Source organism: Carassius gibelio, chromosome B14 (genome assembly GCF_023724105.1).
Source record: "Carassius gibelio isolate Cgi1373 ecotype wild population from Czech Republic chromosome B14, carGib1.2-hapl.c, whole genome shotgun sequence".
Lineage (NCBI taxonomy): Eukaryota > Metazoa > Chordata > Actinopteri > Cypriniformes > Cyprinidae > Carassius > Carassius gibelio.
The window spans coordinates 14,535,551-14,550,750 of NC_068409.1; the positions used below are offsets into that span (position 1 = coordinate 14,535,551).

At 40.2% G+C, this 15,200-nt stretch overlaps 2 protein-coding genes across 2 annotated transcripts in view; one reads left to right on the plus strand and one right to left on the minus strand.

Moving 5' to 3' along the window:
- Positions 1-15,200, minus strand: part of LOC127971064 (catenin alpha-1) — a 95,539-nt gene that overhangs the window by 40,049 nt on the left and 40,290 nt on the right. The window contains exons 8-9 of the mRNA XM_052573821.1: positions 3,018-3,098; positions 2,642-2,794 (exon numbers count right to left, since the gene is read on the minus strand). Coding sequence (XP_052429781.1) covers positions 2,642-2,794; positions 3,018-3,098 — 234 coding nt within the window. The remainder of the gene's footprint in view (positions 1-2,641; positions 2,795-3,017; positions 3,099-15,200) is intronic.
- LOC127971065 (leucine-rich repeat transmembrane neuronal protein 2-like) lies at positions 7,888-11,798 on the plus strand. Its single transcript, XM_052573822.1, has 2 exons — positions 7,888-8,793; positions 9,376-11,798. Exons 1-2 carry the CDS (start codon positions 8,616-8,618, stop codon positions 10,995-10,997), a joined length of 1,800 nt encoding a protein of 599 aa, XP_052429782.1. The 5' UTR covers positions 7,888-8,615; the 3' UTR covers positions 10,998-11,798.

Consider the following 15,200-nt stretch of genomic DNA (forward strand, 5'->3'; position numbering starts at 1 on the left):
AAAGTTGCTTTGCACCGATTTGTATCGTGCAAAGTGCTATACAAATTAACTTGAATTGAATTAAAATGTGGGATACTCGTGGATCTTAGTGATTAAAGCCATCGGCAAACAAAGGAATTCCATTATATGGCACATCGTTTCAACCCACTGTGCTTTGTGACAGAAGGCAACTACATGAATTCAGGAAAAATCCCTAATGCACATGAATACATTTCCTTGCCAACACTGATTGGATACAAACCAGGAGCGAGACGCTCCAGCGATTTCAGACAATGCACATATTTGAAACCCATCTACCTTCCTCCACCATACAAAGCAGACAACACAAGGTCAAGCATAAGCTGACCCTATACACAGCTGGAATACAGGCTTAATGCATTAGCAATATGCTTTACTGTAAACTAAAGAAATAAGTCACGAGAAGCTGTGCGTTTGTTTTACTGGTATTTTTACAGATTTTGGTACCTCAAACATTTTAAAATTACTATTATTAATTTTGTATATAATTGTATAAATAATATATAAAAATAAATTGCTCATCAAGTAAACTAACTTGAAAGTCTAAGCTGTTGATTGTTTCTAAAAAGTTCCTACCTGTGCAGTCTCAATTGCGCAATTACACTTTCACAAATATATCATCCTAACAATTTTATAAAATATGAATAGATCGTAGACTGCATTTAATATATTCAAAAGACAAAACCAGACCTTGCCCTGGCACAAGTGAGGGAAGCACACAAACCACAATCTTTTGTAAACGCCCCTCAGATGCAATATCAAAATGAACCCATGTTTTGTTCTTGTAATCCAGATTTGGATTAAGGTTGGAACGTATATGGTGCGACCACTGGCTGGTGTCAAATCAAAGCAATGAAAAACGTGAGAGAGAGGAAGACGGATGTGACTTTTTGGGATGTGTTTTGACTATCTTTAGCCCCCAGTGAGACTCTGAGGCTTTTACTCATTATCCCTCCTTTTCCCTTCACTTTGATTTCCTTCACCAGTCTTCCCCTGAACGCAGCGTGTCACACGAGGGCTGGGCCTGCCCCCTGTGGGGAGAGGTCAGTCTGAAATGTCGGTGGATGGCGTGTTACCACAGGCACTAAGATGAACAGATTTGAAAAACTAATGAGGATAGCTAACATTTCTGTCAGCTTGTCACTGGCCCTGCCAATGCAAGCATGAGATATAAAGCCCCCAGTGATTCGACATGAAAAACATCTATCTGGAAAATAAAACACCATGAGAGACATGGCCTATTTATCGGTCATGAATACGGTCACCGCGAACAGACACAATGCAGATTTCTTGTGAAGTCCATCAATAAGACACCGGATATCCAACTGTTTCGCATTTCCCCACCGAGGCAACACTTAACCTTGGACTCGGAGGAGTTTCACTATTTGGCTGAGCTTAAAATGTGATTCACAGTTGTGACTGCCCATACAAATGCAGTGATTCCCCAGCTTTAGCACTGTAAACCCAGCAGCCTTGCTGCATTTGTGTGTAAATTTGACTCCTGAAGCATAAAAGATAGAAGGGCTGTGACATGCTCGCTTGGATCAAGCAGTCAAGACAGGGACTTCAGTTGCAATCCAACATATATAGTGATGGTGCTTACTATTGATTAAAATGTATTCCGTTTTTACATCAGCTTGCATGTTGGAATCAGAATGGAAAGTTTCCCCACTTCAAGTGTGTACTAACTGCATGCAGAAGTGACAGCTTTTTTTGTGGGTGGCATAAGGCACTTTTAATTAGAGATTTGTAAAGCTATATATTACTCAAACCAGAAACTTTCTAGTATCTGGTATAATTAGGATGTTTCAGGGTATGGGCCGTCAGTAGGGGAACTGACAGACATCCTACAAACTAATGATCTAACAAATAAGGCTAAATATTTAAACACAGAGCTATCTGCACAAAGCTATCGTAGTTCTCACAATATCTACAGATTATGCATAATCATGGAAACGTTGCTCACAGCAAGCGAATTGAAGTCTGACAGCGATTGTCTTGAAATCTGTTGAAGGCGGCACATTTGTTACAAAAGCGATGCTTTGATGGGGATGAATTTAGAGATGCAACTTCTCTGCAGCACGTTCAAGCATGCTGTCAGCATACCAAAAGCCTCTCAGAGAAGCAGAGCCTCTTAAATCATCCCCTTTCAAGCACAGCATCCTAAAATAAAAAATAAATAAAAAAACATCAGATAAACTCAGTGGTCGACCACCATAATCGGTTAAGCTGTCTATCCTGACTCATCTCCATGCCTCGCATTTCGTTTCTTGTTCGTGACAAAAGCAAGTCAGATACAGTGCACATAATCAATTTAGGATCAGAATTGGTCTGTGGACTTCAACACAGACTTCCATCATAAATCCCCTAAAGAATCCCCTAAAGAGCTTATCTGATTTATTAATGAAAAATGTCAACAAATGTCTTCCTCAAAGACAAACAAACCTACAATCACCAAGCATGTGTACTCTCTTGGAAATGCCATGTTAAACAAAAGAATAGCTAGTCTGGAGGAGTACAAATAATGTTCCATCATTTGTTTTGAAACAATTCCAGAATTTAAAATCTGCAGCAGACGAGGGACAGTAATTGGCACTTTATGGAGCAAAAAACAGGTGCCTACCTCAATCAGTTTGTTGGCGTGCTCACGGAAAACTTGGGCATATTCCTTCACCTCCTTTTCATTACCATTCTTGGCAGCCTCGATCAATACCAGCAGTGGAACATTGGTCTCCAGAAAAGAGTCCGACACGTGGTCCATCACAGCCTTCCGCAGCTGAAATGATGAATACACAAACACACAAATCCTTAGCTAGTGTTTGATCACTCGGAGCACCTGGGTTTGGTATATTCATTTTTTTAAATATGCAATGTAAACAACGTGCATCTAAAGAGAGACAGTCATGATATGTCATCAAAGAGAAGGACGTAAAGTATTCTTGTTGACACCTATAATCGAAATAAATGAGATTCTTCGCACAGCTTCAAGGTAAACAGACCTGTCTGCGCAGGTCTCGGGTCTTCTTAGTCATCCTGTCGATGGCCGTGTTCAGGGCATCGCTCTTCTCTTTATGTCCAGCCTGTGATAAAAACAAACAGGGAGAGAATATACTTAGTCTAATTTAAAACTTGTTTTAGTCAGGCTCGCTGGTAAAAAAGAAAAACGAAAGGTGGGAGTTAAAGCGGAGGACTGAAACGACAAGACAAACTTATAGGATAAGATGGATAGGATGCATTTTCTACAGGAGGAAGAAAAAGGCAAAACAGCACGAGTTACTTCGATGGTTATGACCCATTTAAGTTTTTTTAATTCTTGAAAACTCTGAGGGGTTCAGGTTCTTTTACCCCCCTTTGGCATTCATTGTTTTGTGTGACTAATGTGTCTTGTGGTACTGTCAGGAGGCAAAGACCCACATTCATTCACCGATACATTTTTCAGCTAAAGAAAAAAAAAAAAAAAGTTTGACTGTCACTTTCTTGAACTGGGCTTAAGCAGTCTGTGAAATAATTCATGACAAATAGCTCTCCTGTAGTGCAAGTACACACACACACGAAAAAAAAAAAAAAAAAAAAAAAAAATTGATGGGATGCAGGGCAAAGGCGCACGTAAAGATTAGTTCAAATGCAACCATTCCCAACCTTCAAGGATTAAAATGTAAGCAAGACATTTAGATTGTCAAATAAAACCCATTATGTGATGGGTCATACAGCTTTTAACGATACTCAAAGTTCAGAGAAAGGTAGGCAGGAGTTAAGCCTGGTCAAGCAGAGCTCACCAACACAATGACTGTCGGAGATAAATCTGAGCAATTTCCACACTTTACAAGGCGCTCACTTGTCCAGTGCTTCCAGTCAGGTTGGCTAGCGTTGGGAAAGCAGATCCCTCTCACATGCCCCAGACCAATTGCTCATGTGCAGTGGGTAGGTAAATCTCCAGCACAGGGAAAAGCCTGGGGGAAGGCCGTCACAGGGGCACAAGCACCAAAAGCGTGACAGTCAATGAAATATGGCAGTGGCACTGGAGGTTTGGCTCCCCCTACATCCTCACCCCATTGGGTGGTACAAGATAGAGGCAAGTGAACGCCATCGGCCTTAATCCCCTACTGACTTTGTGCCAGTCGGATGAAAGCACTCAAGTACAGCATAGGCTCTCCAGCGTAATAATGGTGAGAGACTGTCAATTCTAAATCAATAATCTATGGGCTGCTTGTTGAGTTGAACAAAAATTACCTAGATTAGCACAAAAGGTACATTCATCTAGAGTACAAGAAAGCTTGACGGATACTACCTATATGATCATATGTTCCCCCTGAGGGTAAAATGACTTGGATCACTCAATATTGATTTTGCTCCAAGCAGCTCCACTTAATTGAGCAGTCGTTTGATTCCTCACACTAGTTTATGTGGTGTTTTCACACACATAGTTAATGATGGTCAGGTAGAGCTGTGCTTGCAGCATGAACAAATCTCCCCACAGAACAGTGAAGAAAAATATATATTTTTTTGAAACCGTCCTTCTCAGCAGAGACTTCCCTTGAGGGCAGATTAGACACCAACGAGAAAAATATCTGTAAAAATAAATAAACAGTAATATGACCTATGGAGAAAAATGACAAACAAATAAATCATAAGCACACAAAATGGCCAAGGTCATTTTAGAAAGTGACCACCCCAAAAAAAGTAACACAGATGTTCAAATTAAGCACAGTAGGTACAAAGGCACGAAAGCAATTTTAGCACAACCTACAGTCACCATGTGCACAGAGGAAACAAAAATCTATACACTTTGAAAATTAACTAGAGTGACTTAAAAGACTCTTATGATGAAGAAAGAGTTGTATGAATGGGTTGGTTTAGAGTCATGTTATAAGTTTAGATACCGATGGTTGCATTCATAAACAGAAGACTTCAATCTGACAATTGCAAAAAACTTTTTAATTTGACATGAGGGCCTAAATAGAACTAATACTGTGAGATTCTGAAATAAGAGACGCAATGCAAAGATTCCAACTACAACAGACCAACAATTACACTTAACAGGAATAATTTTTCACAGCAGGCTCTCTGACATCTAGCAATAATTGTTTTGAAATTTACTGAAAGCAGCGAATGTTACAAAAGCAATGTCGCATTATTTTAAAGGGGAAGATTTCAGAAAATCTCCTTGCAGTGTCTTGAGATAAGTCTGAGCAAACAAGAAATTTGACTAAATGATGAAACATGTTTATTATAAATATGTAATAGGAGATGTAAAGACATACATACACAGACAGACATACACAATAAATGCTATTTAGATTTATATGGAACAAGAGGAGACCGCTTTGCAAAATTACATCAAACGGGGATTTGAATAACTTTCAGATCCTATGTCAGAATTGACCTATCAGTAATCCCCACCCTTCGAAGGCAGATGAATTTCAGTTGCACGGGGAGCGGAACTGACATCTTTAGGTTTCAGCACCATAGAGAAACATTGGAAGAACAAAATCTGTTTAATGGTGTTTATGCTACAAAAATAGAAAAACAATGGGCCTAAGGTACTTGTAACACTAATATAGAGGATAGGTAATGAAAATTATTTTATTCCATTTCTTAAAACCAACCAAAACGGAGCAAAATTTCCCTAAGCATTCAACCCCAGTATGTTATTATATATAGTATATATAGTGTATTAATATCATCTTGTGTTTCAGCATGGTATCTCTGGCTCAAACTAACTACCGTTAAAGTTAGTGAGCCCATGTTAAGGTACAAACCTACACAGCGAACTGTTCTCACGTTGTGTACAGTGCAGTGAAAGTCAAAAACACAAACGAAGGTCTATATGAGAGTGCCTCTCAATAAGAATCTGGTTAAATGTAACTTAATTTAATCTTACATTGCGGTACATGAATTGTGTTGACCCAGTGATGATGTCACTGCGATCATTACAACCGTAATATAATCCTCGAGTTTGCATTGTGATCTGTATTTTTACTTATTTTAATATCTTTTATATATCCCTCCATGACATATTTAAGTCCCATTTGAAGATCCATCTGTGTCCCAAATTGATCAGAAACAACTCGGAAGAAGGTTTACACTGCCTGCATGTCATTGTAAGACAGTGAGCAACACTAACTAATGGATACGGGGCTTACTGACAAGTCAATTTTGATTTCAATAGAAAGGGTATTTATCGGTACCTACAGGTACAGAACATTTTCTGGACAGAGATCAGAAGCTCCAATGAGAATGATTTTTCCACAAAGATCCAGACTTTTATAAATGCACATAAGAGTGAAAATATCAAAGGGTTCATAGGCAAGCTGTATAATGCTCTCTCTTCAATGAATAAAAATTCAACAGACTACGTCAGTCAGCGATGGGAGAAAGACATGAGGGAGGAAATATTAGGGGATGTATGGCTTCTTGCATAGAAATCTCAGTGTTTTACGACTCGTTCACTGAACTGGAGAGATTTTGGGTGGAAATGGTTTCATTATATTTATTATAACCCCTATGCAAAAATGCAAGTTCTCTGGGAAAGAGCACCCTTGCTGGAGGAAATGCCGTTCTGCACAAGCTGACCCGGTCCACAATTTTTGGTTATGTCCATATATTCAGTCTTCTTGGGCAAGGGTAGGACAATTAATATTGAGGGTAATAGGCTTTAACATAGGTGTGTCATTTCCAACTATGTTTCTAGGGGTCACATTGGAGGATTTGAATAAATGTAATGGTTAACTTTGAAAGGTTTGTTTAGTTGCATACAAGAAAGCAGTTACTAAATGTTGGCTTAAGAGAAGCCCTCCCGATATGAATCTTCTTCTAAGTATTGTCAGTCACATATCTCCTATTGAAAGTGACCTTCTCCCTGAGGTTACAGAAGAATAAAGGGGAAAATTATTGGAGGAAATGGGATTGTTATATACTACAAACTAGCAATGGCTAAAGTGTATCTCAAATTCTACCTGTACCATGCAGTGCTCAATTTCTATAAGACCCCATGTAACTATTGTTGTTAATTTTTTATTACTGAATTGCTTCTTTTTTCTGTGTCTTGTTATAGATATTTTGGTTAAGTTCTCTACTTGCAAGTACTAAAAACAAAAACTGTCACAATATAAAAGTATAAAAAAATACATGCCATTAAAAACAAATACAAACTAATAAAATAAGTAAAATTCCATACAAAAATGTTACTGAAATCAAAACCATCCATACCCATAAAAAAATCATATTAAATTAATAAATGGGTTTTGATTTGCTAATACATATCCTTTTGCTTGTTTAGCCAGTAAGCTTTATAGGCTGTCATCCAACATGTCAGGCTTCATTTCATTAAAAAAGGAACAGTATAATTACATTTCATTCAGCAAACCCACATGAAGAAAAATTAGCCGAAGGATAGAGGAGCAATGAAAAATGCATCAAACAGCTACATCTTATGTTTAGTGAAATCTTCTGGTGGGCTGTGCAGTGTGAATGCTCTATTAAGTCAAGCATTCAGACTATGTCCCCCACAAGATCGACAGGAGTATAAAAGGTCTCTGTGACGTCGTTTTGCTTGTGACGTGTTCAGTGTTGAAAACCTGAATGAGCGAAAGGGAGAGAGAATGCAAGAAGCAATCTGACTGCAAGTCATCGTACATCAAATTAAGTATCAGCTCCCTGTGCAAACTTAATTATAATGTAAATTCATTAACCAATATTTAATTGAAGACCCAAAACACAAATAAATACAAATTGAAATCACCTAATGTGTGTTTTAGTGTACTACTACAAAGTAGTAAGTCAACCAGCTTCATCACAAACAAACATACACACAAATGTTTTTTTTTTTTAAATGTATATATACCAGACAGGAAGCAAGCATGGAGATTTAAATGTAATTGTTCATTTCGGCTGTGAACTGCCGCAACACGTTGCAGTTATCAATATTCTGACTGTGATGAACCAGAGGAAAAAAGTAAGGGAGGGGGAGGGAGCGTTGAATCAAACGCCAAAGCACTGTGCAAGTGTGCAAGGCGGAAAGTGAGCGAGCCAGGGAGCAAACCAAAGCGCACATGAGAGAGAGAGAGAGAGAGAGGGAGCGAGAGAGAGAGAGAGAGAGAGAGAGGGAGCGAGAGAGAGAGAAACTGCACTGATGATCGACGCCAGCCTGCCACCACTCTGTAGCAGTGAGTGGCTGCAACAAAAGCACAGAATAACATCTCAGCTCCTCTCCTCTGCCTTTCCCCTCACTGCATCTCCTCTTTCTCGGTGCCGAGAACTCCACACAACACAGCAGAGCCACATGGAACTGGCGTCGCAAGTGCAGCCTCTGCCTGCCATCAACAAGTTAGGGATGAAGGACATCAAGCAATGAAAGAGGAATGCGTGATCTTCAATTAACCAATTGAGCTGACATCATTGCGGTGGAAAAGGAAAGAGGCAGCTAAGGGACAGAGGGATCTGCTCAGCGGTGCTGCTTTGGATGCAAATAATAACTTCGAATTTAAGGATTCTTGGGAGGCAAATAATGCTGGTCTTTTCTTAATCTGGGAATTGAATAGCAGGACTGACAAAAGGACACACTGAAAGAAAATAGAAACAGCATCCCAGGACATGGAATGCCTGAATTTGGTTCAACTGGGGGGGCTCAGCACTTCTTTATTTCTCAAGAGCTTGATTCCTTTTGTATTAACCCAAAAGGTTTTTTTCCCTTTGGATTTCTCTTCCATCTGGCTGCTCCAAAAGTCTGCGGAAAAAGACAGTTGAATGCAGCCTCCGATGTACACAAAAGAATGGGTAAGTTAGCCCTTTTATTCACAGAGTCTGGACCTGAATAGGCAATGTAGTGAATAGGAGGGGGACAGTGGCTGGCAGGGTCTCTAGAAACATCTATATATACACATTTAAAAAAAATCCTTTCCTTTCTTTAATTTTAAGTGACTTGTAATATTTTACAAGCAGTAATTTGCAGCAGGAAAGGGGGGTGGGGGGTGACTTACAAGCCACTTAACTAATGACTGAAAAGAAAAAAGATTAAGGCAATTGGGAAAAATAACGATAAACCGCATCCTAGGGAAAAAAAAAAAATATGAATCTTGTGAATAAAATGCTAATTCTGCAGTTCAAACATATGGATGAATAATTTATGCATTAAAATTACTTAAGTTAACATAACTGTCGGTGCAAGTCATTAAACATTCCCCATAAACACAAGTAAAAATCTTGAATCAACAAGCAGATCGCTTTGACTATGTTGAAAAATACAGAGAGAATGCGCATGATAATGGCAAAAAAAAAAAAAAAAAAAAAAAATCTGTGTACTGCAGAGATTAGATTTCCCTCCCCCCGGTTTATTTTCTTATCTTTAAACCCACCCAGGTTTCCATTCAAGGTGGCCATTGGTGGGACAAGCACCAGTGGCACTTTGTGTGATCAGCATGCTACTGTGCCTCCCTGTGTCATGCACAACCTGCCCTCAGAAATGCCGATGTGAAGACTTGCAGTTTTACTGTGACACGCAGGGGCTCCTGGCGCCCCCAGACGGTGTGGATAAAGGGGCCCTTGGACTTTCGCTCAGACACAACAGCATCAGTGAGCTCAGTTCAGACCAGTTCTTTGGCTTCACCCAGCTCACATGGCTTCACCTGGACCACAACCAAATAACCACCGTGCATGAGGATGCCTTCCAGGGGCTGTACAAGCTCAAGGACCTTAACCTGAGCTCAAACCGCATCACCAAGCTGCCAAACACAACCTTCATCCACCTCATCAACCTGCAGATCTTGGATCTCTCTTTCAACCAGATGACAGCGCTGGAGCCTGAGCTCTTTCATGGGCTCCGGAAGCTCCAGATTCTACACCTACGGTCAAACTCGCTGCGCACGACACCCGTACGGGCCTTCTGGGACTGCCGGAGCCTGGAGTACCTTGGCCTGAGCAACAACCGGCTCCGTAGCTTGGCCCGGAATGGCTTTGCCGGGTTAATTAAGCTGCGAGAGCTCCATTTGGAACACAATCACTTGACCAAGATTAACTTGGCGCACTTCCCTCGTCTGGTTGCCCTCCAGTTCCTTTATCTTCAGTGGAACAAGATCAACAATTTAACATGCACCATGGAATGGAAATGGACAACTCTGGAGAAACTGGATCTCACTGGGAATGAGATACGTGTACTTACCCCCGACGTGTTTGAGACTTTGCCCAACCTCAAGATCCTGCTGCTGGATAACAACAAACTGACCAGCCTCGACACCCAAACCATGGATATGTGGAAGTCCCTAAATGCGATTGGGCTGTCAAGCAATCTATGGGAATGTACCAAACGGATCTGCAATATGGCCACTTGGCTGAGCACCTTTAAAGGTCGATGGGAGCATTCTATCCTCTGCCACAGTCCTGAGTACGCACAGGGTGAGGAAATACTGGATGCCGTTTACGGATTCCAACTTTGCCAAAATTTCTCGGCCCCGGTTGTACTGACCAGTACCAGCACGGATGCCATGCTCCCCGAGATCACAAGCTCCCTGTTCGGAAATATGCAGACCCCTACACAAGACTTCTATGCAGAGGATTTTGGGAGCTTTACGATTGTCACCACTACCACCACCACTACCCAACCCCCACGCACTGCCCTTGCTACTACTATGACAGTGGAGGGGGCAGACGTTACAGAGGACTACTCCGAGATGGACAACACAGTGCTGACCCAGAGGGTCATCATTGGCACCATGGCTCTGTTGTTTTCCTTCTTTCTCATCATTTTAGTAGTGTACATATCACGAAAATGCTGCCCTCCCACTCTGAGGCGGATCCGCCATTGTTCAGCCATTCAGAACCGGCGACAGATGAGGACCCAGCAGAGGCAGCCAATGGCGGACCTGGCTACACAGGTGCCCTATAACGAGTATGATCCCAGTCACGAGGAGGGTGCACTAGTGATCATCAATGGCTATGGGCAATGCAAATGTCAGCAACTGCCTTACAAAGAGTGTGAAGTATAAACTATTTATTCCTGCAGTTTCTGGGTTTAACCATTTGTCCATTTCAAAAGATACAGGGTTTGCTTTTGGACTTTTTCCCCTTTTCAGTTTGTATGAAGGAGTATTTCTTTGAAATTGTTAGCTTTGGAAATCTATGAAAGCTTGAGATGACTGGGATGAATTTGAAAAGAGGAAATATAGAAAAATCCACAAGTTTATTTTTGTAATACAAATGCAAAGGTTCATATCTAGCTGGGGGCAATCAATCTCAGCAGAGGAAGGCTGGATGTGTCACCGCATCACCAGTTTGTGTACTATGTATTCTGCAGCACAGAGGAGATGAGAAATCTATAGCCAAACCGCCTGGAACCCTGTGCTCCAGAAAACAGTTTATAAAATGACATATCTTCTGATAAATAGTGATATTTTATTTCATGGAAAAACAGTGTTTCATATGCTGAGCAGTGAAAATTTAAAAGGATAAAAAAAAATAAAAACCTTTGGTGCACGTTAGCAACACTATAGATCACACATTCACTTTTGGGGAGAGGAAACCAAAAAAAAAAAAAAAAGACATCAGGTGGACACAAAGCATATTTTTAAACTCACATTTTCTAAATTGACAACAAGTACTGTTACAAATTGAGCCACATATCGAAATTACATTTTGGACAGGGTATTCAACCCACTCAACATTACTTGTGGCAGAATATTATCATTACACTTTGATCAAGTCTTAAATCTGAACTAATGAGAACACTTAACTGCCTTCCCGTTTCTGCATTTGGTTAAATTCAATAAACTGTCACAGCTTCCTTGAAATCTTAAAGCCTAGCACTTTGTGTGAAAAGGTTAATGTCCAATATGGCTCTGCACTGGTTCTAACAAAATGCCCGAACAAGCTCCTTCTTTCACATCTTCAGCGGGGATTCACTAAATGTTAAACAGAGAAATTGCCCAATTATCATTGTGCATATATTCTTACATAAGATGGCTCCAAACACTGACATCCTCACTGTGATAGAACAATGCTGCTTAGATCACTACATCATTAATTAATGGTACAGACCATCAAAGGATGCTAGACGACGAAGCAAACACCAGCGAGAACAACTTCCTAGGGAGAGCTAGAAAAAAAAAAAGGCATGCAGAGGACACTGACAATTGCCTCCTAAAAATACATGCGTACGCTTGCCGTCGCACTGTTCGAATGCAGCCAAGAGCATAACCATACCTGACAGCTTCAACATTGAGTCAATTAAGCCCGGGGAAAATGAATATAATATTCTGTCACCCAAAACCTCTGCACCGTTAGTTTCAGCCTCCTCAGCCAGTACTTAAAAAGGAAAAAAAAACACTAGAGTTATTACTTCATAGCCTTGCTCCTCAGTCCATAAAAACAAAAAAGGCCATTTGTCGTCTGTGCAAGAAATATCCAGAGGTTCATACCAAGGACACTAAAGAAACCGAAACAGAGAGAAAAGCTGAAGTTAAGTGTAGCGCAGCTCTCAGGAGATCATGAAGACGGCGGGAGGCTGGGTCAGGAGACATTTGTATGCAGCACTGAGAGAACCGACATTAGCATCAAACTAAAGCTGCTGCAGTAGCTCTTTGTGTTGCAATCAGGAGTTGGGGGCAGGGATGCACAAGGTGGTACAGGGAACACCATCACTGGTTAGCATCTAATTGAAGTCAATGAGCATCCAAGGAGCCAAGAGTGAGGCTAAATAAGGGTACAGAAACCATTAGAGGAAAAAAGAACTGCATTACAAAACGGTGACTGACAACACCCTGGGCAAAAGCTAGAAAGCTCGGAACACCACCCTACTTAGGCTGAGATAAGGCTTACTGCCTTATTGCTTAAAAAAAAAAAAAAACGGCTAAAAATAAAGAAACATGCAATCATATACAGGCAGATATTTTTGGTGAAAAACTAATTTTTTTGAACTTGGCATCTATATGAAATCCCATTCTTTGGTCACGTACCTAAGGTTGTAAAAAAAATAATTATATGCTGAAATTAAGCATGCCTAAAGAGACTGATTATAACTGTCCTCTAGAGGGTGCTGTGAATTATCATGAGTGAGGAACAGCTGCTAAAATTCTCACTAATTTCAACTCTGCAAAACTTTTTTTTTTTTTTTTTTTATAAAAACAAACAGAAAGGGAATGTAGGTCTGTGTAGCTGATCTTTTCTGTGCAGCCAGAGGTGTAGCCGGGAAATAACATTCCAAAATGTATTTTTCAAATGCTGTTGGAAACGAGGAAAATTACTGCTAACATTTACCGAGCCAAGAACCTCTATCTATGGTGTTGCTTTGTTTTGCATTTGAAAAGCTGACCTTTGCTTTCCTCAAAAACACCTTGCATGTTTACAGAAAACAAACATCAGCACCACCCATCCACACCCCTCTCTCCCCACAACAACCAAAAAAAAAAAAAAAAAAAAGTCTCACATCCTGATCTGATAGTTTAGGTATATATATGGTGGGAAAGAACAACTTTCTAATGAAATACTGACAAACACTGTAATCTGTTCAAACTATCAGCTTAGAAGCAATCACAAAAACCACTGAACATGAATCCATTTGCACTCCTGTTAACTGTTTTTTGGGGGGAATGTCATCTTGCCATACGCTGAAGTCCTGCTGCTCACTCTGGCCAAAAAGCCCCTTTCAAATCACACCCAAAAATTTATTTGTGCAAAAATGAATGCTTTTCACCCTCCTCTCCCCAAAACCCTGCTTTTTCCTTTTTTGTATTGTAATATGTACTATTTCATATCTGTATAGTGGGTAAAGATGTGGCCAACTGAAAAGATCTTTTTTCCTTAAGACGTATATTTTTAAATAAAAATGTTACAATTTATAAACGTTTTGGTCTAATATACTCTTTAGGTACCCAAGGTCTTTCTTGCCTGTATACTTGCCTTCCTTTTAAATATCTTCTACACAAAGGACAGTAGAAAGTCTATCATGTATCAAACGTGCCGAATACAGAGATGGCTGAAAGGCTTTTAAGGATGCTGCACTTGGGGTATTTGGTCTGGGCTTCAGGCAAGGTGCCCTTCTGAAGTAAATGGCTTCTGATATCATTAACATTATCATAACCCGGCACTCACCTGCCCTTCTAAACCGAGATAACAACCTGCCTGAATGACTGGCATCAAACGCAACAGCACGACCGAGACTCCACTCTAGCCCACGGCAGAACAGTGCTCAAATCACCTTAAAAATGCTATTATAAACAAAATGATTGACGCTGGTTGAACATGATTATCTAGCCCACTGGTTCTTGATTTAAATACAACCTAAATAGTGGTAGGTTGATGAACGGTGGCAGGAAAGCAGCACAGAATTACATGTGACCATTGCTTCTCTCACGTCATCCTGACAGGTTTTTCCATCTCCATTCCTCGGAGGACTTTTTGGTGAGCAGAGAACGTAAAATGGTGCTGATGCATGACACCACAAGTGGGAAATTACTGAGATCTCAGACGCTCTAGAAATACTCTTAGTCACTCTGAACCCACATTACTTTTCATTCAAAACTGTATTAATCTGAGAAAATAATTTAGTAAAATCTGAGCTTTATACCATGAAGAGAAGAAACCATACAAGAAACCACCCAAAAAAGATATATAAACAAACACAACATCTAAAATGTAAATATTAAATAAAAAAACAGGTGTAGTATAAAGCTTAGAATACAACCGGTGATTTAGTCAATAAGACTGCAGCTGCAGCCTCTGTGGAGGATTCAAAAGTGTGAGGGTGGCAGCAAGCATATGCCACGACAGCTACCCGCCTGTGTTATATACTGTGCACTTCACAAGTCCTGCAGGGCAAGCTGGGAAAAAAAAAGTTTCAGTGCAGAATGAAGGGGACCAAATACATAAATAATACACGACTGTTACTGTATGCCTAACCTTGGGAGTCCAATAAATCACACACAGTGAATATCAGCTTTTATGTAGCCATTTTTAATGCTTTTTCTATAAATAATACATTCACATATCTAGACATTTGAACAATGATATTGCGTGTGTCATCCTTGATTGCTGCGTCTCGGTTTAAAGATTTTATATCTTTTGTAACTCTCAAGGCCTTGTAACCTAGATGATGGAATTGATTTTAATGATTTTACTGCAGGCGTAAGCTAAGCGACTGGTCGACTCCCTCCGGGCAGCTGTTGACCACTGGTTCAGTGATGCTGTGCCTATAG